Source organism: Lithobates pipiens, unplaced genomic scaffold, assembly GCF_037356315.1.
Source record: "Lithobates pipiens isolate NorthernLeopardFrog02 unplaced genomic scaffold, aLitPip1_a1.2 Scaffold_19, whole genome shotgun sequence".
NCBI classification, from domain to species: domain Eukaryota; kingdom Metazoa; phylum Chordata; class Amphibia; order Anura; family Ranidae; genus Lithobates; species Lithobates pipiens.
This window is the reverse complement of record NW_027507764.1, coordinates 244,184,221-244,207,492: the sequence shown is the minus strand read 5'-3', so window position 1 is coordinate 244,207,492 and position 23,272 is coordinate 244,184,221. Positions and strand designations below refer to the sequence as shown.

Genomic DNA, 23,272 nt, shown 5'->3' with positions numbered 1-23,272 from the left:
CCTCCACTAAAACTGTTGCCATGTCTGCTTCGCAGAGTGGACGCTGAGGGGATCCCAGTAATACTGGACTGTCGTTGCGAGAGGACCTCCTATCTCGAGGTCCAATTCTCCATCCTGCTTTACCATTACTGGCTTTAACGGGATGGCCATTGAGAGCCAGGTGTTGAGGAATCGGGGCCTGTTGGACTTAGTGATTCCAACTATGTTGCGGACATGGAAATCTTCTTCTCAGAAGATATACCATCGTACCTGGAAGGCCTACATTTCCATGTGTGAGGAGAAAGTATGCTATCCACGCTCCTTTTCCATATCCAGGATCCTGCTGTTTCTCCAGCAAGGAGTTGACCAGAGATTGGCATTAAGCACCATCAAAGGGCAAATCTCAGCCTTAGCTGTCCTTTTTCAGTGACCCCTGGCATCGCACTCCTTAGTGAGTACCTTCATTCAGGGGGTACGACAGTAGTTCGGTGCGTCCACCATTACCCCCATGGGATTTGAACCTGGTGTTGTCGGCGCTTCAGAAACCGCCATTTGAGAATATCAGAGAGATTCCCATGTTAACTTTTTCCCAGAAAGTGGTCTTTCTAGTGGCCATCACCTCGGCCAGGAGGGTTTGGGAATTGGCGGCCTTGTCCTGCAAGTCGCCCTATCTGGTTATCCACAGGGATAAGGTGGTATTGCGTCCGCAACAGTCTTTTCTACCGAAGGTGGTCTCGGCTTTTCATATCAATGAGGACATTGTATTACCATCGCTGTTTCCTAAGCCGAAGCACCCTAAAGAGGTGGCCCTTCACGCTTTGGACGTGGTTAGGGCTCTGAAGGTGCATTTGTCTGCCCCGGCTCCCTTTCGGAAAATCAGACTCGGTTTGTTTCGGTAGCTGGTCCCAAGAAAGGCATGGCGGTCTCGTCGGCCACCATTTCCAGGTGGATCAGACAGATTGTTGTACAAGCCTACGGCTTGAAAGGGCAGGTGCCCCCCTTTCCGGTCATTATCAACTCCACAGGGGCAATCGGAACGTCTTGGGCCTTCCGACACCAAGCGTCGGTCGCTCAGGTGTGTAAGGTGGCGACCTGGTCGTCTGTCCATACGTTTACCAAGTTTTACAAGGTAGACGTCAGTGCATCGGCTGAGGCCTGTTGTTGGGCTGCAAAGTTTTGCAGGCGGCCGTGTAGGTGTAATTGAATATGCAACCGATATTTTTTCCTGTTTTTTCTAAAAAAACTCAGTACTGTTATGTTAATGCGCTGTTGCATTACTTCCACAGTGGCTGCTGTCTTGGGGATCACTCCTGTTGAGGATACCCTGTTTTGGCACTGCTTGGAGATGTCCCATTTTGTTGCAGAGAGAAGCTGTGTCAGTCGTTGAATATAAGAGAAAATAGGATTTTTTGTACTCACTGTAAAATCCTTTTCTTTGTAATTCACCGACCGACACAGCACCCGCTGTCATAGTCATATACTATAGAGTTTGGAAGGCATATGTCTCCTGGTGTGAATCCAGGGGTTGGCGCCCCAGAAAATATGTCATAAGTAGGATCCTTGAATTCCTACAGATGGGATTGGAAATTAAGCTGGCCTTACGTACTATCAAGGGCCAGGTCTTGGCCTTATAAGTATTTTTTCGATGGCCTCTTGCTTCTCTCTCTCTCTGGTTCATAATTTTATTCAGGGGGTACCTCAAATTAATCCTTCCGTCAGGACACCACTGAACCCTTGGGATTTGAATGTAGTCTTGTCGGCTTTACAAAAACAGCTTTTTGAGCCTATACGGGATATTCCTGTTGATATTCTTGATGAAGAAGATAATTTTTTTGGTTGCCACATCCTCTGCCAGAAGAGTATCGGAATTGGCGGCTCTTTCTTGTAAAGATCCACATTTGATTATTCATAAGGGTAAGGGGGTTTTGCGGCCTCATCCTAAATTCCTACCGAAGGTACTGACAGGTTTCCATTTAAACCAGGATATTGTTCTGCCTTCTTTTTTTTTTTTTTTCCAGAACCTCAGTCTGTGGAAGAGAGGTCACTACATTCTCTTGATGTAGTGAGAGCGGTCAAGGTCTACTTAAAGGTGACCGCTCAGATTCGTAAAACAGATATTTTGTTTGTATTGCCAGAAGGTCCTATTGGAGGACAGGCAGCATCAAAATCTACTATTTCGAAATGGATTTGTCAACTGATTGCTTAAAGCGGAGGTCCACCCTAAAGTGGACCTTCCGCTCATCAGAACCCTCCCCCCCCTCCGGTGCCACAATCGGCACCTTTCAGGGGGGAGGGGGGTGCAGTTACCTGGATAATCCAGGTAACTGCACCCACTTCCGGGATAGCTCTCTGCGGAAAGGGGCGTAACTTACGCCCCTTTCCGCAAGTGCCCGCCCCTTCCCGCAAGTGCCCCGCTGCCTGCTGGGAAACGCACAGATCCCAGAGGCAGCGGGGACCGTCCTCATTGCGCAGCGCGGCTCGCGCATGCGCAGTAGGGAACCAGGAAATGAAGCCGAAAGGCTCCATTTCCTGATTCCCATAACCAAGATGGCGGCGGCAGCACTCGAGTGTCGATCTAGAGATCGGCTTCGGGCGCCGACATCGCGGGCGCGCTGGACAGGTAAGTGTCACTATTTTAAAAGTCAGCAGCTGCAGTATTTGTAGCTGCTGGCTTTTAAAAAAAAAAAAAAACGCGGAGTCCCGGTGGACTCCCGCTTTAAGCTTATGGTCTAAAGAGGAAAATTCCTCCCTTTCATGTTAAAGAGCACTCCACCAGGGCTGTTAGTGCTTCTTGGGCAGTGCCTCACCAGGCTTCCATGGTTTAGATCTGCAAGGCCGCAACTTGGTCTTTCTTCAGTCCATACATTTACCAGATTCTATCAAATCAATGTAAAAGGTCATGTGGATATTACCTTTGGGCTCAGTGTACTGCAGGCTGCAGTATGAGTCTTCTAGTCTCTTAATGCCCTATTTTTTGTTGTGTCTCCTTCCCTTCAGTTACCATTGCTATGGAACATCCCACAGAGTAACTACTATGGCTCTGTGTCCCGTGATGTACGATAAGAAAATAGGATTTTTATAACAGCTTACCTGTAAAATCCTTTTCTTTGAAGTATATCACGGGACACAGGGGTCCCTCCCTTCTTTGGTTTACACGTGTATTGCTTGGCTGCAAAATTGAGGCGCTCCCAGTAGTGGGAGTGGTTATATAGGGTGGGCACTTTTTTGTCTTGGGGCGTGCCAGTGTCCATCACCTGAAGGTGGCCTATAACCCACATAGTAACTACTATGGCTCTGTGTCCCATGATGTACTTCAAAGAAAAGTATTTTACAGGTAAGCTGTTATAAAAATCCTATTTTCTTAACGTACATCACGGGACACAGCACCATAGTAGTTACTCTGTGGGATGTTCCATAGCAATGGTAACTGAAGGGAGGGAGACACAACAAAAAATAGGACATCACCATTAAAACAGATTTTCTTTCCAACCCCATATTTGTGCGCGGTTTTTAAACGCTTCAGTTTACCAAAACTATTGATACTTTTTCACATATCCCACCAATGTTACATTTTTCTCTGTGTAACGCTGTTACCCCCGCCCCCTTTGTGGGGGGGAAGTATACTATCTTTGCCCTATGCGCTAAATGACTGTCATTCTCTGAGCACTGCCACAGCCAGCCAAGCCTCTCAGTATCCGCAATCACCACCACAGCAGTCCCATTTTCCACATACAGCAAGAGAAAAAAAGTATGCCCACTGACAAATGATCAGTCTATAATTTTAATGGTAGGTTTATTTTGATAGTGAGAGATAATAACAACAAAAATATCCAGAAAAACACATTTCAAAAAAGTTATAAATTGATATGCATTTTATTGAGTGAAATAAATATTTGACCCCATGACTTGGTGGTCAGTGGCAAAACCCTTGTTGGCAATAACAGAGGTCAGACGTTTCTTGTATTTGGCCACCTGGTATCTGTACATCTCAGGAGGGATTTTGTCCCACTCTTCTTTGCAGATCCTCTTCAAGTCATTAAGGTTTGGAGGCTGACATTTGGTAACTTGAACCTTGAGCTCCCTCCACATATTTTCTATGGGATTAATGTCTGGAAATTGGCTAGGCTACTCCAGGACCTTAATGTGCTTCTTGAGCCACTCCTTTGTTGCCTTGGCGATTTGTTTTGGGTCATTGTCATGCTGGAATACCCACCCACAATGCATTTTAATGCCTTGGCTGAGGGAAGGAGGTTCTCATCCAAGTTTTAATGGTATATAGCCTCGTCCATCGTCCTTTTTGATGCAGTGAAGTTGTCCTCTCTCCTCAGCAGAAAAACACCCCAACACATAATGTTTCCACCTCCATATTTGAGACCTCGGTTTTGGTCTAATCTGACCACAACACTTTCACCCAGTTCTCCTCTGAATTATTCAGATGTTCATTAGCAAACTCCAGACAGGACTGTACATGTGCTTTCTTGAGCAGGGGGACTTTGCGGGCTCTGCAGGGTTTGTCCTTTACTGCGTAGTGTCTTACCAATTGTTTTCTTGGTGACTACATTCCCAGCTGCCTTGAGACGAGATTATCCTGTGTAGTTCTAGGTTCATTCCCCACCCCGTTCTCCTGATCATTGAAACTCCACGAGGTGAGATCTTGCATAGAGTCTCAGACTGGGGGTTAGTTATTTTTGTGTTCCTTCCGTTTGCGAATAATCGCACCACCTGTTGTCACCATCTCACCAAGCTGCGTGGCAATGGTCTTGTAGCCTATTCCAGCCTTGTGTAGGTCTACAATCTTGTCCCTGACATCCTTGGACAGCTCTTTGGTCTTGGCCACGGTGGAGAGTTTGGAATCTCATTGATTGCTTCTGTGGACTGTGGCCTTTTATACAGGAAAAAAACTGAGATTAGGAGCACTCCCTTTAAGAGAGTGCTCCTAATCTCAGCTCGTTACCTGTTTAGGAGACAACTGGGAGCCAGAAATCTTGCTGATTGTTAAAAGATCAAATACTTATTTCACTCATTAAAATGCAAATCAATGCCTAACTTTTTTGAAATATGTTTTGTTGGATATTTTTGTTATGCTGTCTCTCGCTGTTAAAATAGACCAACCATTAAAATGATAGCCTGATCATTTGTTTGTCAGTGGGCAAATGTACAAAATCAGCAGGGGATCAAATACTTTTTTCCTTCACTGTAGGGCCTCATTCACACATGTGGTGCACTATGAAGAGTGATCTGTGCTTGGATCACTCTTCAGACAGCATTTGGCAGGCCAAGAGGAGGCATTGTAGCACATCTTCACCGCCTACTTTTAGCTCATTTTATGTGAATGGGTTATAATTGGGGGGTACTATGCCCGCCACAAGAAAAGGACGGTATAAGTCCTGCCATGTCTGTGAAGCAAAAACGCCACAGCATTTTTACACCCTTGGCTGCTGCCTCTGAGTAAAAAGGGTCAGTAGTTTGGAAGTAGTAAACCACAGCTTCACTGTAAGGTTATACTGTCCCCCAATCTCTCATGCCCCTCAATCTCCCACGGGAGCGAGCCATAATAATGTAGGCAGTGTAGCAGAGCTTGCCAGAGAGAGCTGGGAAAATCTTGCTGGGGGTTTATACGTCTGCCAGGCTCCTCTCATACACGTTCTTGGAACTCTGATCTAGGATCCATTTCAGATCTTGGTCTACCCCCAGGCCAATTCATGCTCACATGAAACAGACTGGGAATTGGACAACTCCTGTCTGTGAGAGAGCAACAGGTTGGTAAGGCTACTTTCATGCTGGTGTGGGGCGTTGGTGCTAAAGCGACACTAGTTTTGGCGGTGCTTTACCATCGTCTTGATGGCGCTTTTCGGCCGTTAGCGGGGTGTATTTAAACCATGCTAGCAGCCGAAAAAGAGTTTAAATGACAGCAAAGCACCACTGCTGAATCTTTTTGCAGGTGCTTCAGTAGCTCTGCCCATTGATTTTAATGGCAGGGATGTTTTTAGGAGTGGTGTATTCACGCCCCAAAGATGCTGCTTGCAGGACTTTTTTTCCTGCAAGCACACTGCTTCAGTGTGAAAGCAATTGGGCTCTCACACTGGAGCTGCAGGTTAAGCGTTTTTCAGGCGCTTTACAGATGTTATGTTTAGCCCAAAAGCACCTGAAAAACGCCTCAGTGTGAAAGTGTCCTAACAAGCCAGCAAGCTGTATATGTGGAAGCTGACAAACTGTAGGCTTGCTCAGCCTTGTAGCGAGGGCCTGTATTTGTGTATAGTTAGTGCCAAGACATGGCTACGTTTTTGTTTTGCTACTGTTGGTCCTGTTTGCTTTCTGAGACACTGTATGGCACCTGTATATAAACGTGTAAATATCACAAATAAGCACTACACTGTTTTTTCACTACCACCTTAGATTTGGTATCTGTGCCTGAGAGATTGCTTATCCCAGGAAGCTTTGTACCTGCTACCTGTTCACTGCTTACAGCAATCAGTGTCTCCACCACCATGTCATGCACACTGTCCAAAAATACGATGAGTAATCAGGAAATTAGATGCGTAATTGATGCCTCTTGAAAGTCTCACATGTGCTATGTCCATACTCAGGAGGAGTAGCAGAATGTGTTTTGGGGTGTAATTATAAAGCTGGCCTTACATTGATCGAAAGTCATCCAGCTCAACAGAGACTGGCTAAACTTTGATCATTGTATGGCCACTGTAGTTGATCAGAAGTAGATCTACTAATCAGCTTCTGTTGAACCGCCCTGTTGGAAAAAATTTGCTTGATTAGCACTGCAGTACTGCAGCTGTTATCTACAGTGTAAAGAAAAACCATCTCTGCAGCACTCCCCCAAGCGGGGCTATATGGTAGAGTGGCCAGACGGAGGCACTTGAAGGTCTCTGACTATGAGAAACAAAATTCTCTGGTCTGAGGAAACAAATATTGAGCTCTTTGGCCTGAATTGCAAGCATCTTGTCTGGTGGAAACCAGGCACCGCTCATCACCTGGCCAATACCATCTCTACACTGAAGCATGGTGATGGCAACATGCTGTGGGGATGTTTTTTAGCAGCAGGAACTGGAAGACTAGTCAGGATGGAGGGAAAGATGAATGCTGCAATGTACAGAGACATCCTTAATGAAAACCTGATCCAGTGCCCTCTGGACCTCAGGCATGGGCAAAGGTTCATCTTCCAACAGGACACAACCCTAAACACACAACCAAGATAACAAAGGTGTGGCTATGGGACAATTCTGTGAATGTCCTTGAGTGGCCCAGACTTGAACCCGATTAAACATCTCTGGAGAGCTCTGAAAACTACTGTGCATTGGCGCTCCCCATCCAACCTGATGGTGCTTGAGAGGGCCTGCAAAGAAGAATGTGATAAACTGCCCAAAATAGGTGTGCCAAGCTTGTACCAGTATTGAGCAAAGGCTGTGAATACTTATGTACTGTACATGTGATTATTTTTTTCAGACAAACTTCTTTCACGTTGTCATTATGGGGTATTGCTTGTAGAATTTTGAGGAAAATAAATAATTTAATTCCATTATGGAATCAGGCTGTAACCTAAACAAAATGTGGAAAAGGTGAAGCGTTGTGAATAATTTCCTGATGCATTGTATTAAATAATATACACTGTTTTGGGGTTTTTTTAACCAAAGAAATGTAACGGAGTACATTTTGGCACAAATTGATAGGGAAAGATTATTTGCAAAGTCTTATAACTTAGAGGCTTGTTTTCTGAACTGGCTGCTTTGTCCCATAAGCCTACCTCAACCAGGACATGGTCTCTTGTCCTGGTTATCTCCAATGCCTCAAAATAATTTCACTTTGCTATCTAGATGTAGTTTGTGTTGTGTTGGTTTTCCTTCCCCCTCTAGGCCCTATGGTCATTTATCTGGATGCACCTGGCCCTTGCAGGTTACTTAGCCAGAGGACTTTGTGATATAGAGGCGATTCTGTGTTCTGTTCCCAGCTCACACAGTTGTCCCTGCCTTGCAGGAGATGTTTATTTTTCTCACCCGCAGTAGATGCTGCTTTGAGATTTCCCAGTGGTCAGAGATCAGATATGTGCCCTTTAAATAAAATACTGGTAGTGAAATAAACAATGGCAGTGACATATATATTCAGGTTAAACTGGATGAACCAATATCTTTATTCAGCCTTACCAACTATGTTACTATGTACTGTGTTGCAACTGAGCTGCCTCTAGCAGATAGTTGGGCTGCCCCTTTGCTGTGCCTTTGTTTATAGATAATATATATTATGAGAATTTATAATACATTCCAATTTGATGTGTCATTTGTTTAAATGTATCTTTAGGCACAGTTTGTTTAGAGTAATTACCGTACTTTAGGAACTGATTGGTGATTCCTGTTGTGCTGTTTTTCCTTCACATCAGGAGCTGTTGACATGCTGTGAAGAAGGCAAAGGAGAAATAAAAGATGGACTAGAAGTGATGCTTAGTGTTCCAAAACGAGCAAATGATGCCATGCATCTTAGCATGTTAGAAGGTAATTTTGTTTCTGCAAGTTGTGTTCCTGTCTATCCTAATGCATGTGTAGGCATTACAACAGTGTTTTTCTCTTTATATTTTCATTTATAATGCTTTATATTGTAACAATAATACAAAAGAAGCTTAGTCTTAAAATAACCTTGTTCACAGCAATTTGAATGACGTTTGCAGTTAACAGATTTAAAGTGGTTGTATACTCTGCTACACCACTTTTACCTACAGGTAAGCCTATAACAAGGCTTACCTGTAGGTACCGTGAATATCTGCTAAACTTGCACAGTTTTGGGGATTCATTATATGCGCTGCTGCCAACGCCATTGTGCATGCGCACTGGAGAAACGGCCCGCGAACCTGTAAGTAAATCCTGTGGAAGATGTTAGCCGTGTACTCGGGAGAGCCAATGCCTATTCAGGGAATCGTTCTACGGTATTTAATAATGAGTTCGTATGCGCTGCATACAAGCCCATTATGCCTTTTGTCTTGCAAGTTGTTTTTTTGGGGTGGTTTTCCCAAGGTTTACAACCTCTTTTAAGTCTTTAGATTTCTTAACCCCATACAACCATAATCATGTCTTTGTAGTCTGCTCTCAGATGTATGGTAAACTGGCAAGGTGTGCTGTAGGGATGTACCGAATGTTTTTTTTTTTTTGGTGCTGAAACCGAAAATAAATCTTCCTTGATCCCGAAAACAGATACCGAGATTGACTATTTAAAAAAAATATTTTTATACAGGAGATGGTCAGAGACTGGGGACATGCTACAGGAGATGTTCAGAGATTGGGGAAATGCTACAGGAGATGGTCAGAGACTGCAGACATGGTACAGGAGATGGTCAGAGACTGCAGACATGGTACAGGAGATGGTCAGAGACTGCAGACATGGTACAGGAGATGGTCAGAGACTGCAGGCATGGTACAGGAGATGGTCAGAGACTGCGGGCATGGTACAGGAGATCAATGCAGCCTCACCAGTGCACATCATATGTAGCCTCACTGTGCCCAGCAGCCTACCAGTGCCCGTCATGTAGCCTGCCTGTGCCTCAGCAGTGCATATAAACATACACATATAAAAACACACATAACACATACATGCGCAAACACATATAAACATACACACTTAACACACATACATATAAACATGCACACATATGACACACACAAACACACATACATATATATATATATATATATATATATATATATATATATATATATATATATATATATATATATATATATATATATATATATACACAGTCTTTTTAAAAATTGGCAGCTGCAGCTCTGTACCTTAATCTCCATGCTGGGTACTGCACTCTAGGAGGCAGAGAGCACAGCACACACTGCTAGATGCCTCTCCTTTGCTTTCACTTTCATAGTAAACAGCGTGCCCGGGCTCCTGCACAGCCGATTTACACATCGGCTGAGGAGCCATATGCAGTCACCGCTGTGGAGAGGGGGACTTTACAGCGAGACCCCACAGGCTGACTGCAGTATGGGTGAGGAGGGAGTAAGTAATACTTTGCGGTGCTTTACCCCTTTGAGGAAAGCCTTCTGAAGAAATGGTCGGCTCCTCCGGTCGTGGATCCCCCAGTATCCAGGTTAAATAAAGTAACCACGATCCCGGTTGAGGGGGCTCCTGCATTGAAGGATCCCACGGACAGGAAGGCCGAGGCGGTGGCTCGTTCCTTGTTCACGGTTGTGGGGGTCAGCCGTGCGACCTGTACTGGCATCCGCACTTGTGTCGCAGACACTGAGTGGGCAAAACGTTTGCACCGCGAATTAGGAGAGCAACAGCCTTCCCCTGTCTGTGTGGAACTAGCAGACCAACTAGGGCAAGGCCTTAAGTACGTCTGTGACGTGGCCCTGGATACTCTCCCTCTGTTATCCAGGGTTTCAGTGTCAGCTGTGGTGCTGAGGCGCCTAATTTGGCTAAAATGCTGGTCTGCTGACCAGGCATCCAAAAAAGCCCTGACGGATCTTCCTTTCCTTGGCGACCGGCTCTTTGGAGCCTCGTTAAATTACATTATTAAATATGCCACAGGTGGTAAGAGTACACTACTCCCAGAGGCCAGGAAAGCTAAGGAGCCACACCGTAGGCAAGGGCCCTCTTTTTCCGCTCACAAGCGGCTTTTTCGTCCGACAGGAGCTTCGGCAAAACATCCCCAGCCCGACAGGATGCCAAAAAAGTCCCTGGAACCACAAGCCTGCGAACAAAAGTGCTACCGCATGAAGGTTTGCCTCAGGAGCATGTCTCGGGTTGGGGGTCGCCTTCAGGAGTTTTCAGCCCGGTGGTCCTCCCAGTTATCCGACCAATGGGTCTGCGATCTGATTTCCACAGGCTACAAGATAGTTTCTCTCTTGGCCACCAAACAGATTCTTCCCCTCCAGCATACCCGTATCCCGGTTCTCCGGGTGGCCCTTTTGGGGGCGATGAGGGACTTGCTGGATCGCAGGGTGATTGTAGCAGTTCCAGAATCAGAACGCTTCCAGGGATTCTACTCAAATCTATTTGTGGTTCCCAAGAAGGAAGGGGTATGTCCGATCTTGGACTTAAAAGCCCTCAATCACTTTGTAAAAGTGCAGAGGTTCAGGATGGAATCGGTTCGCTCAGTATTCGCTGCACTCCATCAAGGTGACTCCCTGGCTTCCTTGGACATCCAGGATGCGTACCTGCACATACCCATATGCCTTCAGCATCAAAAGTTTCTGCGTTTTGCAGTCAGGGAAGCCCATTATCAATTTGTAGCTCTTCCTTTTGGTCTGGCATCAGCCCCCCCCCCTCCCCGAGTCTTTACCAAGGTATTGGCTCCAGTATTCGCGTTGCTGAGACAACGTGGGATCGCGATCATGGGCTACCTGGACGATCTCCACCTGAGAGCATCTTCCGCTTCCGACCCTGCAAGAATATGGGTGACTGTTGAACCTAAAGAAGTCTGTAATTGTGCTGACCCAGCATCTGGAGTACCTAGGTTTACTGTTGGACTCCAGGGAAGCAATAGTTTTTCTCCCTTCAGACAAATTGCAGACTCTCAGGTCCGCGGTGAAACTGCTGATGAACTGCAAGTGGTCTTCGCTCTGGTTTTGAATGCGAGTGCTGGGACTCATGGTAGCCTCCTTCGAGGCAGTACCTTACGCCCAGTTCCACACCAGAGTACTGCAGAAGGAGATCTTGTTAATATGGGACAAGTCTCAGTTGTCCCTGGATCAACAGATCCAGGTGAGCCAACCGGTCAGGGACTCTCTGATCTGGTGGTTGAAGTACCTGGTGATTCAGTCCGGAAAAACGTTCCTTCCTCTGAAGTGGACAGTGGTCACTACGGACGCCCGTCTATCCGGATGGGGTGGAGTGATGGGGGCTCAGTCGACTCGGGGCCTCTGGTCGACGGTAGAATCCGAGTTGCCGATCAATCTGCTCGAATAGAGAGCGATCAGGCTGTGTCTCCACATGTGGTCGGTGAGTCTTCAAGGGCGTCCGATCAGGATTCAGTTGGACAACGCCACGGCGGTGGCATACATAAATAACCAAGGGGGAACAAGAAGCGCAGCCACTGATCGGGAGGTCACTCACATACTTCGGCGGGCAGAGCGACATGTTCCGGCCCTGTCGGCCATTTACATCCCAGGGTGGAAAACTGGCAGGTGGACTATCTGAGTCGACAGATGCTGGACCCAGGAGAATGGGCATTGCATCCAGAGAACACCAGATGTGGATCTATTGGCCTCCCGTCTCAATCGGAAGGTGCCAAGATTTGTGTCCAGGACAAGAGATCCGTGGGCAGACACGCTGGTGGCCCCGTTGGATCAGTATCAGCTGATCTACGCCTTTCCTCCACTGAAATTGTTGCCACGTCTGCTATGCAAGGTCCAATTTTTCATCCTGCTTTACCATCGCTGGCTTTAACGGCATGGCTGTTAACAGCCAGGTCTTGAGGAACCGGGGTCTGTCGGACTCTGTGATTCCAACTATGTTGAGGGCACGGAAATCTTCTAGAAAGATATACCATCGTACCTGGAAGGCTTACATCTCCATGTGTGAGGAGAATGGTTGGCATCCGCGTTCCTTTTCCATAGCAGGGATCCTGCTGTTTCTACAGCGAGGAGTAGACCAGAGATTGGCATTGAGCACCATCAAGGGGCAGATCTCAGCCCTGGCTGTCTCTTTTCAGCGACCCCTGGCATCGCACTCCTTAGGGGGTACCTTCGTTCAGGGGGTTCGACATGTCCCTCCGGTGCGCCCACTGTAACCCCCATGGGATTTGAACCTGGTGTTGTCGGTGCTTCAAAAAAACCGCAGTTTGAAAATATCACGGAGATTCCCCTGTTGACTCTTTCCCAGAAAGTGTTCTTTCTAGTGGACATTACCTCGGCCAGGAGGGTTTCCCTTCACGCTCTCGACGTGGTTAGGGCTCAGAAGGTGTATTTGTCTGCCACGGCTCCATTTTGGAAGTCAGACTCGCTGTTTGTTTTCGGTGGCTGGTCCAAAGAAGGGTATGGCAGTCTCGTCGGCCACCATTTCCAGGTGGATCAGACAGATTGTAGCACAAGCCTTCGCCTTGATGGGGCAGGTGCCCCCCTTTCTGGTCACGGCCCACTCTACAAGGGCAATCGGAACGTCTTGGGCCTTCCGCCACCAAGAGTCGGTCCCTCAGGTGTGTAAGGTGGCGACCTGGTCATCTGTCCATACGTTTACCAAGTTCTATAAGGTAGATGTCAGTGCATCGGCTGATGCCTGTTTTGGCCGCAAAGTTTTGCAGGCAGCCATGTAGTTGCAATTGGATATGCAAGCTTTGTTTTTCCTTACCAGTACGCAGTACTGTTGTGTTTATGCACTGTTGCATTACTTCCGCAATGTTGCGTTCTTGGGTTTAGTTTCACTAGTTCCCACTTTCCATGGTGGGTGAAGTTTTTATGCTGTTTTCCCACCCCTCGTTTGGCACTGCTTGGGGACGTCCCATTTTATTACAGAGAGAAGCTGTGTCGGACGGTGAATATAAGAGAAAATAGGATTTTTTGTACTCACCGTGAAATCCTTTTCTCTGTAAATCACCGACCGACACAGCACCCGCCCCTACTTTTTCTCTTTACGTTATACTGCTTGTTGACGTACTGAGTCTGCTAGGGCAGGCTGTGGGGGTTGTAGCCTAGGGACCGCCCCCTGGGCGGAACTAAAAGTTTTCAAGTGTTGTGTTACAACTTTGCCTAGTAATCTCCAGTGATGGGGCTGACAACCCATTTTGTTACAGAGAGGATGTCACGTACCTTCTAGTAGCGAGCCCGGATTGCGGAGAGAGGCCTCCCTTACGACTCCCACTACCGGTTTCCTGGTAATGTAACAGGGAACACAGGAGTAAGGAGGGGTACAGGTGCCTGGCAGGATCAACAGATGGGTAGGATGGGTAGGTGAAGTTCAGTGGAGCAGGTAATCACAGTGAATGGATCAGCAGGTAGTTTATAGCAGATAACACAGTTCAATGGAGCAGGTAACTTGATGATAAGCAGTGCGGGGAAGTAGGCAACTTGTAGCAGATGAACAGTGCAATATACACAAGTACTTGCAGCAGATAAACAGTTCAATATGAGCAGGCACTTGCAGCAGGTGAACAGTTCAATAAGACAGGTGACTTGAAGCAGATGAACAGCGCAATATGACAAGTGGCTTGAAGCAGACAAACAGCGCAATATAAGCAGGTACTTGCAGCAGATAAGAAGTTCAATATGAGCAGGCACTTACAGCAGGTGAACAGTTCAATACAAGCAGGTTACTTGCAGCGGATGACACAGTTCAGTATAAGCAGGTTCACCTTTAGCAGACGGATGGTCAAAGCAAGCTGGATCGGATATCAGACAGGAACGAAGTACAAGGGAACGGGCAGGAGAATCGTCACAACAAGCTGGGGTCGGGTGCAGGCGGATAGCAGATGGGTCACAGGCAGGCCGGGTCAAACAGGAACAAACAATACAGATCAGGTCCCACAGGTATAACGCTGTAGAGCAGACAGCAGAGACCATTAGCCAGAGGCTAGTTTAAATAGGCCGTTTGGCGCCAACACGGACGCACGCACGCGCACCTGCGTACGAACGCATGCGCGTTCGTACGATCGTGCGTACCTGCGACGATCGTAAATCAGAAGACCTGGAGGTCAGTCTCTTCATGCGATTTTCATGACAGAGGAGCTGTGTCGGTCGGTGAATTACAGAGAAAAGGATTTTACGGTGAGTACAAAAAATACAATTTTTTCGAGACCAATGAGGGCACAGCACAGACGCAGATGGTGTGGGAAGCATTTAAGCTACACACCAGAATGACCCTGACGACCCAAATTAATAATCTAAATCACAACTCCACAGCAAGCATGGATGCAGCGAGGAGTGATTTGCAGAAAGGGAATTCCTCAACAGCCCCACGGCAGAAAAGGCAGGCAGTCTCAAGCTATGCTCCAGAACACTAGATCAACTACTATACGAAAAGTCTAAACGCAAACTCTTTTTTTTTTTTTTTTCTTCAGTAGAGGACATTTGAGCATAGGGAAAGAGCGGGGAAGCTACTAGCTTACTTATTTCACAGTGAGGAGGGACCCCTGGTGGTGATCTCCCTTCGTACTGCTGACGGCACTCTTGTAACTGAACCTGTACAGGTCACGAGGATGTTTTGTAACGTCTTCAACGACCTATACACAACCACTGTCTCGGATGGCCTCTCCCAGATGGAATCTTTCTTTGCAGAAATTCAGATCCCACAACTGACTGAGGAGCAGACCCAGGAACTAGAGGAACCTCTAACACAAGAGGAGATCTCTAAAGTCCTAGCAGAATTCCCCTCGTCCAAAGCCCCGGACTCCGACAGTCTACCCGTGGAGTTCTATTCCATGTATTTAGCTTTTTTGGCATCTAGGTGGCTAGCACTGTATAACTCCATTTTTGAAAACTCTGAACTCCCGGCATCCATGAGGGAAGCAACCATAGTGCTAATTCCCAAACCGGGAATGACCGCCCTATATCCTTGTTGCAGGTGGATGTCAAGGTTCTTGCAAAAGTCCTTGCCATCTGCCTAAATAAGGTAGTCCTGTCGCTGATCCATGGAGATCAAGCAGGCTTCATGCCAGGCAGGAACACGTTGTTTAATCTACGCAGACTGTTTATTAATCTTCAGACTCCATGATAGACCGGGGTCCAGTATAATAGTTGTCTTGGACACTGCCAAGCGTTTGACTCTGTTGAATGGCAGTATCTTTGGACCTGTCTGACCAAGTTCGGATTGGGGCCAAGATTTACTGTATAAAATGGATCCAGCTGCTTTACCAGAAACCGGTGGCTAAAGTACTGGCAAATGGCTGGCCCTCAGAGCAATTTCCTCTATCCAAGGGTACTAGACAAGGGTGCCCTCTTTCGCCGTTGCTTTATGCATTGGCGGCAGAACCATTTGCCATAGCAATTCGTATACAGTGCCTTGCGAAAGTATTCAGCCCCCTTGAACTTTTCAACCTTTTGCCACATTTCAGGCTTCAAACATAAAGATATAAAATTTAAATTTTTTGTGAAGAATCACCAACAAGTGGGACACATTTGTGAAGTGGAACGAAATCTATTGGATAATTTAAACTTTTTTAGCAAATAAAAAACTGAAAAGTGGTGCGTGCAAAATTATTCGGCCCCTTTACTTTCAGTGCAGCAAACTCACTCCAGAAGTTCAGCGAGGATCTCTGAATGATCCAATGTTGTCCTAAATGACTGATGGTGATAAATAGAATCCACCTGTGTGTAATCAAGTCTCTGTATAAATGCACCTGCTCTGTGATAGTCTCAGGGTTCTGTTGAAAGCACAGAGAGCATCATGAAGACCAAGGAACACACCAGGCAGGTCCGTAATACTGTTGTGGAGAAGTTTAAAGCCGGATTTGGATGCAAAAAGATTTCCCAAGCTTTAAACATCCCAAGGAGCACTGTGCAAGCGATCATTTTGAAATGGAAGGAGTATCAGACCACTGCAAGACCTGGCCGTCCCTCTAAACTTTCAGCTCAGACAAGGAGAAGACTGATCAGAGATGCAGCCAAGAGGCCCATGATCACTCTGGATGAACTGCAGAGAACTACAGCTGAGGTGGGAATGTCTGTCCATAGGACAACAATCAGTCGTACACTGCACAAATCTGGCCTTTATGGAAGAGTGGCAAGAAGAAAGCCATTTCTCAAAGATACCCATAAAAAGTCTCGTCTAAAGTTTGCCACAAGCCACACCAAACATGTGGAAGAAGGTGCTCTGGTCAGATGAAACCAAAACAAACTTTTTGCCCACAATGCAAAACGATATGTTTGGCGTAAAAGCAACACAGCTCGTCACCCTCAACACACCATCCCCACTGTCAAACATGGTGGTGGCAGCATCATGGTTTGGGCCTGCTTTTCTTCAGCAGGGACAGGGAAGATGGTTAGAATTGAGGGGAAGATGGATGCAGCCAAATACAGGACCATTCTGGATGAAAACCTGTTGGAGTCTGCAAAAGACCTGAAACTGGGACGGAGATTTATCTTCCAACAAGACAATGATCCCAAACATACAGCAAAATCTACAAAGGAATGGTTCACAAATAAACGTATCCAGGTGTTAGAATGGCCAAGTCAAAGTCCAGACCTGAATCCAATCGAGAATCTGTGGAAAGAGCTGAAAACTGCTGTTCACAAACGCTCTCCATCCAACCTCACTGAGCTCAAGCTGTTTTGCAAGGAAGAATGGGCAAGAATTTCAGTCTCTCGATGTGAAAAACTGATAGAGACATACCCCAAGCGACTTGCAGCTGTAATCGCAGCAAAAGGTGGCTCTACAAAGTATTAACGCAAGGGGGCCGAATAATTTTGCACGCCTCACTTTTCATTTTTTTATTAGTTAAAAAAGTTTCAAAAATCCAATAGATTTCGTTCCACTTCACAATTGTGTCCCACTTGTTGGTGATTCTTCACAAAAAAATTTTAATTTTATATCTTTGAAGCCTGAAATGTGGCAAAAGGTTGAAAAGTTCAAGGGGGCCGAATACTTTTGCAAGGCACTGTACATACGGGGATAGCAGGCCTGCACAGGGGAGGGTTTGAAGAAAATATAAGCACATATGCGGATGAAACCCTGCTGTATCTAGATGATTCAGATAACTTCCTACCACTGGCTCTAACCCTAATAGAAGGGTTGGGCACATTTTCCAGTCTAAAGATTAATTGGGACAAGTCCCCGATTCTCCCCCTGGACAGCTTCCCACCACCTAGAGACAGGGCCCTTCTCCCTCTACAGAGAGTAGACAGTATTAAATATCTAGGAATTCGGACCACCAGAGCCCCGACGAACTATGTCTCACTCAAATAATACCATTGTTTGATACGAGTAAGCAAAAAACAGACATGGGCACGCCTCCCCCTGGGTGTCATGGGACACATAAATCTTATTAAAATGGTCATACACCCCAACATTTTGTATATGGTCTGGCACTCCCCAATGTATCTAGTTCTTAAGCATTTTAAAGTGATAGAAGCCCTTCTGAAACCATTTGTCTGGGGCAATACCAGACACAAGCTCCCATGGCACAAACTAAAGCTCAGCTATCGCAAATCTTTCATAAAGACAAGACAGATAAAGATAGATTCCTATATTTCTTATGCCCTAAATGGACCAGACCAACTCAAAACTCCATGATGCCGATCGTTGGGCAAACAGAAGGTGGGGGTAGAACAGTAGACCGTGGGACACTTATTTACCAATTCAGGAAAATATGGAATATAGCTTCTAAAAAAATTTAAATCTCCCACCCCTAAATGACTACACTCCCCTATGGTATAATAGGACCCTTCCTGAACTTCAACAGATCCCAGATAGTGAAGTGTGGTGCAAATGGGGCATTTTCTACTTATACCATATTACTAATAATGGAAAGCTAAAGTCCTTCCATAGCCTGCAATCAGAGTTTACACTGCCCAATAGTCAGTACTTTCGATACCTGCAGCTCTGCCACACCTTTTGTGCACAATTTCCTCTAGATGACCTCTCCTTAGGTAGCAACCCCTTGATGGAAGCCATCAAAAACCCTGACCCAAAAAAACTCATCTCATAATTCTATGTCATGCTCTTACTCCCTCCGATAACCGTGGCGGCCTACGCATTGAAGACCAGGCGGGAAGGAGAGATGGGTCCCATAGAGGATGATGAATGGAGTGATGCTTTGGACACATGTAAAATGCTATCCCCCAAACTTTCTGATCGATTGACCCAAATTTTTATAACTCCTAGGACATATCTCACATCGCTTAGAATCTCAAAATATAAAAACTACTTCAGTACTTGTCCTATGTGCAGCCAAGAAATTGGTACCCTTTTCCACCTTTTGTGGAAATGTCCCAAAATCCAGACATTTTGGTCACAAGTGGTAAGATTTCTGCATGACACGATGGTCTCTCCTATAACACTCCAGCCAAAACTGCCTTCTGGGAATCTTTCCAGACTCCAACAAATTTACCAAACTATTCCTACATGAAACCCTGTTCTCTCCGAGGAAGGTGGTTGCTAGAGTATGGATGAGACCCGATCCCCCAAACATCACACACTGGGTCACAGAGGTTAATACTGTACTAACATATAAGAAGCTCATATACACCCATAGAGGTTGTCCTTCCAAGTACGAAAAAATATGAGACCGGTGGCTCAAGAAACCCGCAACATGTATATAGTGAAATAGGCCCTGGGTAGGTCCCTTAATGTATCCTGGGAAACTACAGAAGGGAGGGAGGAGAAGAATGGAGAGGGACCCCAAGCGGCACAAGTTAATGTCTAGAATTGCCGATATATAAATGGTATCAACTACGATAGAGTTCACTTACGTGTACATGTATCCTTTGAGGGTGACACTGTATAACTGTATTAAGAAAATCTGTACCACACATTTGTCAATGTTTTGATATTTCTTTATTTTTGTATGTGCTATATTTTAATAAAACAAAAGATTTTGGATATATAAAAAAGTCTGCTGCTTTCACTTTTTGTAGCGGCTGACTTTCAATAAACACAGTAATGCCTGGAGCTCCTCTTTAATGAACTCCTACTGAATGGGGTTTTGTGGAGTAAAAATGCTTAGGAAGAGTAAATATCTGGTCAGAATTAAGCCAGTAACTGTAAAAAGTTTTAACCACTAGAGATCCGCGCTATAGCCAAAGGATGGCTACAGCGCGGACCTCCTTTGCCGGGACTTCGTCGTTCCATGCACCAGCGGCCTGCGCGCCCCCCTGAGGTGCGCGCGCGGCGCGCTCTGTGATCAGCGAGTCTGAGACTCGCCTGATCACGGATCGTAGCAAGGCGTCGATCCCGACCCCTTACCACGTGATCAGCTGTCAGCCAATGACAGCTGATCATGTGATACAACGTAAACGGTTATTTTTCCTCCTCGCGCTAGCAGTGTGAGGAGAAAAAAAAAGAGCTGATCACCGGCGCCCGTGATCGGGACAACAGTCCCGATCATGGCCAGCTTACCAGTGCCCACCTTCCCCCCTGCCAGTGCCACCTCAGTGATTAAAAAGTGCCACCCATCAGTGCCCACAGTGCCACCCATCAGTGCCCACAATCTGCCTCAACAACGGTGCTGCACCCTAGTGCCACATATCCGTGCCCATCAGTGTCATCTACCAGTGCCTATCAGTGCCCATCAGTCCCATCTATCAGTGGTACCTATCAGTGCCACCCATCCGTGCCATCTTATCTGTGCCCATCTTTGCCCATCAGTGCCACCTTATCTGTGCCTATCGGTGCCACCTTATCTGTGCCTATTAGTGCCGCCTTAACTATGCCTATCAGTGCCCACCAGTGCCACCTCATCAGCGCACTTCAATGAAGGAGAAAAATGACCTGTTTGCAAAATTTTATAACAAACTATTGATCATGATTTTTTTTTTTTGCATCTTTTTTTGTTTAGCAAAAAATAAAACTCCCAGCTGTAATTAAATACCACCAAAAGAAAGCTCTATTTGTGGGAAAAAAATTATAAAAATTTCATTTGGGTACAGTGTTGTATGACCGTGCAATTGTCATTCAAAGTGCATCAGCGCTGAAAGCTGGTCTGGGCAGGAGGGGGGTTTAAGTGCCCAGTAAGCAAGTGGTAAAAATGGTTGCGTTAATGTGTACCAGGAACGTTTTTACAGGTTGGAAACTCTCAAGAGAACCCAAATTTTTAACCATAGAAAAGTAGACAGAGGCTGCTCCAGGTCAAGACGCATTCCCACTGCATCAATAAGGACCAAAATGTTATTTTTAAAATGTTTATCTAGGTGGTCCTACCTTTGACTAATTTGGATTGTGCCAGATGTATCAGCGAGGGTAATATATTAGCCAATTGCAAAGCTACGATTTTGGAGAGGCTTTTGACGTCTAGGTTTATAAGTGATCTAGGTCGATAGAACCCAAGCTCCAGAGGATCTTTGCTCGTTTTGGTTAGAAGTTTGATATAGGCCTGATTTCCCATTGGTAAACAAGACCCACCTGACCAGATCCCATTATAGACATCTAATAGGGTTGTCTGCAAAGTGTCTTTAAACAATTTAAAGAATTCCCCAGAAAACCCATCAGGACCGGGTGCCTTATTGCTGGGTAAGTGTTGAATTGCTGTTAGCAGTTCCTCAATATTGTCACATAGTACTTCTTTGAGTTATTTGAAGAGTATCCTTGCAAAGTTTTCCTAGTAGTTTTCCCGCTTTACCAAATTTGTGTAGGAGGCGAACTGTGTAGGAACATTTCATCAGCTCCAACTGTTCTGAACATCAATCACATTTTCGTTTGTCTTCGTGCCACCATGTTCTGTTTTGAGGGGTATTACACAGCTGAAGGGCGATCTGAGCCCTTCAAAGATGTGTGCTGGCTTCCTTGTAGCTTGCCATAGTTATTATTCGTCCCCTAAGAAATGTTTTACCAGTTTCCCAATAAAGGTTAGGTTTGTGTTTGAGTCGATTTATTCATAACCCACCCAGGCAGCTTATTGGCTAGGTAAGAGGGTAAATGCTATAAGAAAAGTTTATTCTGGCTATCTAGATCATCAGTGGTGACTGCGATTGGGCTGTGGTCTGAGATGTCATATAACAGCATCCTGTACAGACGGCATAATTGTAGGAGAGGAGAAAAAAATAGTCCAGTCTGTATCTATTGTGTAGAGAAGAGAAAAATGTAAATTTTCTATCCGCCGGGTACATAAGATGCCAGAAATCACTAAGATTTAGGGAGACCATTGTGTCCACGAGTAAGGTTGGTTGGGTTGGGAGAGTCTGAACAGAGTCCTTTCTGGGGTTACATATAGTAGGTGAGGTTGAAAAAAGAAACAAGAGCATCAAGTCCAACCTATGTGTGATTATATGTCAGTATTACATTGTATATGCCTGTATGTTGCGGTCATTAAGGTGCTTATCTAATAGTTTCTTGAAACTATTGATGCTCCCCGCTGAGGCCACCGCCTGTGGAAGGGAATTCCACAACCCTCTACATAGTTTAAGGTCAAACCTCTTTTCTTCTAATTTTAATGAGTGGCCACGAGTCTTGTTAATCTCCCTTCTGCAAAAAAGTTTTATCTCTATTGTGGGGTCCACCAGTATGTTATTTGTATATTGAAATCCTATCCCCTCTTAAGCGTCTCTTCTCCAGAGAGAATAAGTTCAGTGCTCGCAACCTTTCCTCATAACTAATATCCTCCAGACCCTGTATTAGCTTTGTGCCCTTCTTTGTACTCCATTTCCAGTACATCCTTCTGAGGACCGGTGCACAAAACTGGACAACATACTCCATGTGCAGCCGGACAAGAGTCTTGTAGAGCCCTTTTAATGCTTGCCAATATTCTGTTTGCATTGTTAGCAGCAGCCTGGCATCGCATGCCATTGCTGAGCCCATCATCTACTTGGTCCCCCAGGTCCTTTTCTATCCTAGGTTCCCCCAGAGGTTTTCCCCCCAGTGTATAGATTGCATTCATATTTTTGCTACCCAAATGCATTATTTAACTTTTTTCTACATTGACCCTCATTTGCCATGTAGTTGCCCACCCCATTAATTTGATCTTTTTACAAGTCTTCCACATCCTGCGGATAAGTTATTGCCCTGCTTAGCTTAGTATAATCAGCAAATACAGAGATTGAACTGTTTACCCCCATCCTACAAATCGTTTATGAACAAATTAAATAGGATTGGTCCTAGGACAGAACCCTGGGGGACCCCACTACCCTTCCCTGAGCATTCTGAGTACTCCCCATTTATCACCACCCTCTGAACTCGCCCTTGTAGCCAGATTTCAATCCATGTACTCACCCTATGGTCCATGCCAACGGACCTTATTTTGTACAGTAAACGTTTATGTGGAACTGTGTCAAATGCTTTTGCAAAATCCAGATTCCATGGACCTTCCTTTATCTACATGACAACTCACCTCCTCATAGAAGGTTAATAATAGATTGGTTTGGCAAGAAAGATTCTTCATGAATCTATGCTGATTACTGCTAATGATACCATTCTCATTACTAAAATCTTGTATATAGTCCCTTATCTCCTCCAAGAGTTTACATACTATTGATTGGCTAACTGGTCTGTAATTCCCAGGGATGTATTTTGGGCCGTTTTTAAATATTGGTGCTACATTGGCTTTTCTCCAATCAGCTGGTACCATGCCAGTCAGTAGACTGTCAGTAAAAATTATGAACAATGGTCTGGTAATTACTTGACTGAGCTCTCCAAGTACCCTCGCGTTCAAGCCATCTGGTCACAGTGATTAATTAATGTTAAGTTTCCCAAGTTAACC

At 45.5% G+C, this 23,272-nt stretch overlaps 1 protein-coding gene across 5 annotated transcripts in view; it reads left to right on the top strand.

The window, feature by feature from the left end:
- The window catches only part of TRIO (trio Rho guanine nucleotide exchange factor), a 751,422-nt gene that overhangs the window by 345,721 nt on the left and 382,429 nt on the right, over nt 1-23,272 (top strand). For all 5 annotated transcript variants that reach the window (XR_013277581.1, XM_077491869.1, XM_077491868.1 and 2 more), the window contains exon 23: nt 8,366-8,477. Coding sequence is in view for 4 of the 5 variants with exons in the window: in XM_077491869.1 (XP_077347995.1) it covers nt 8,366-8,477 (112 nt within the window). In the remaining variant the exon portion in view is untranslated. The remainder of the gene's footprint in view (nt 1-8,365; nt 8,478-23,272) is intronic.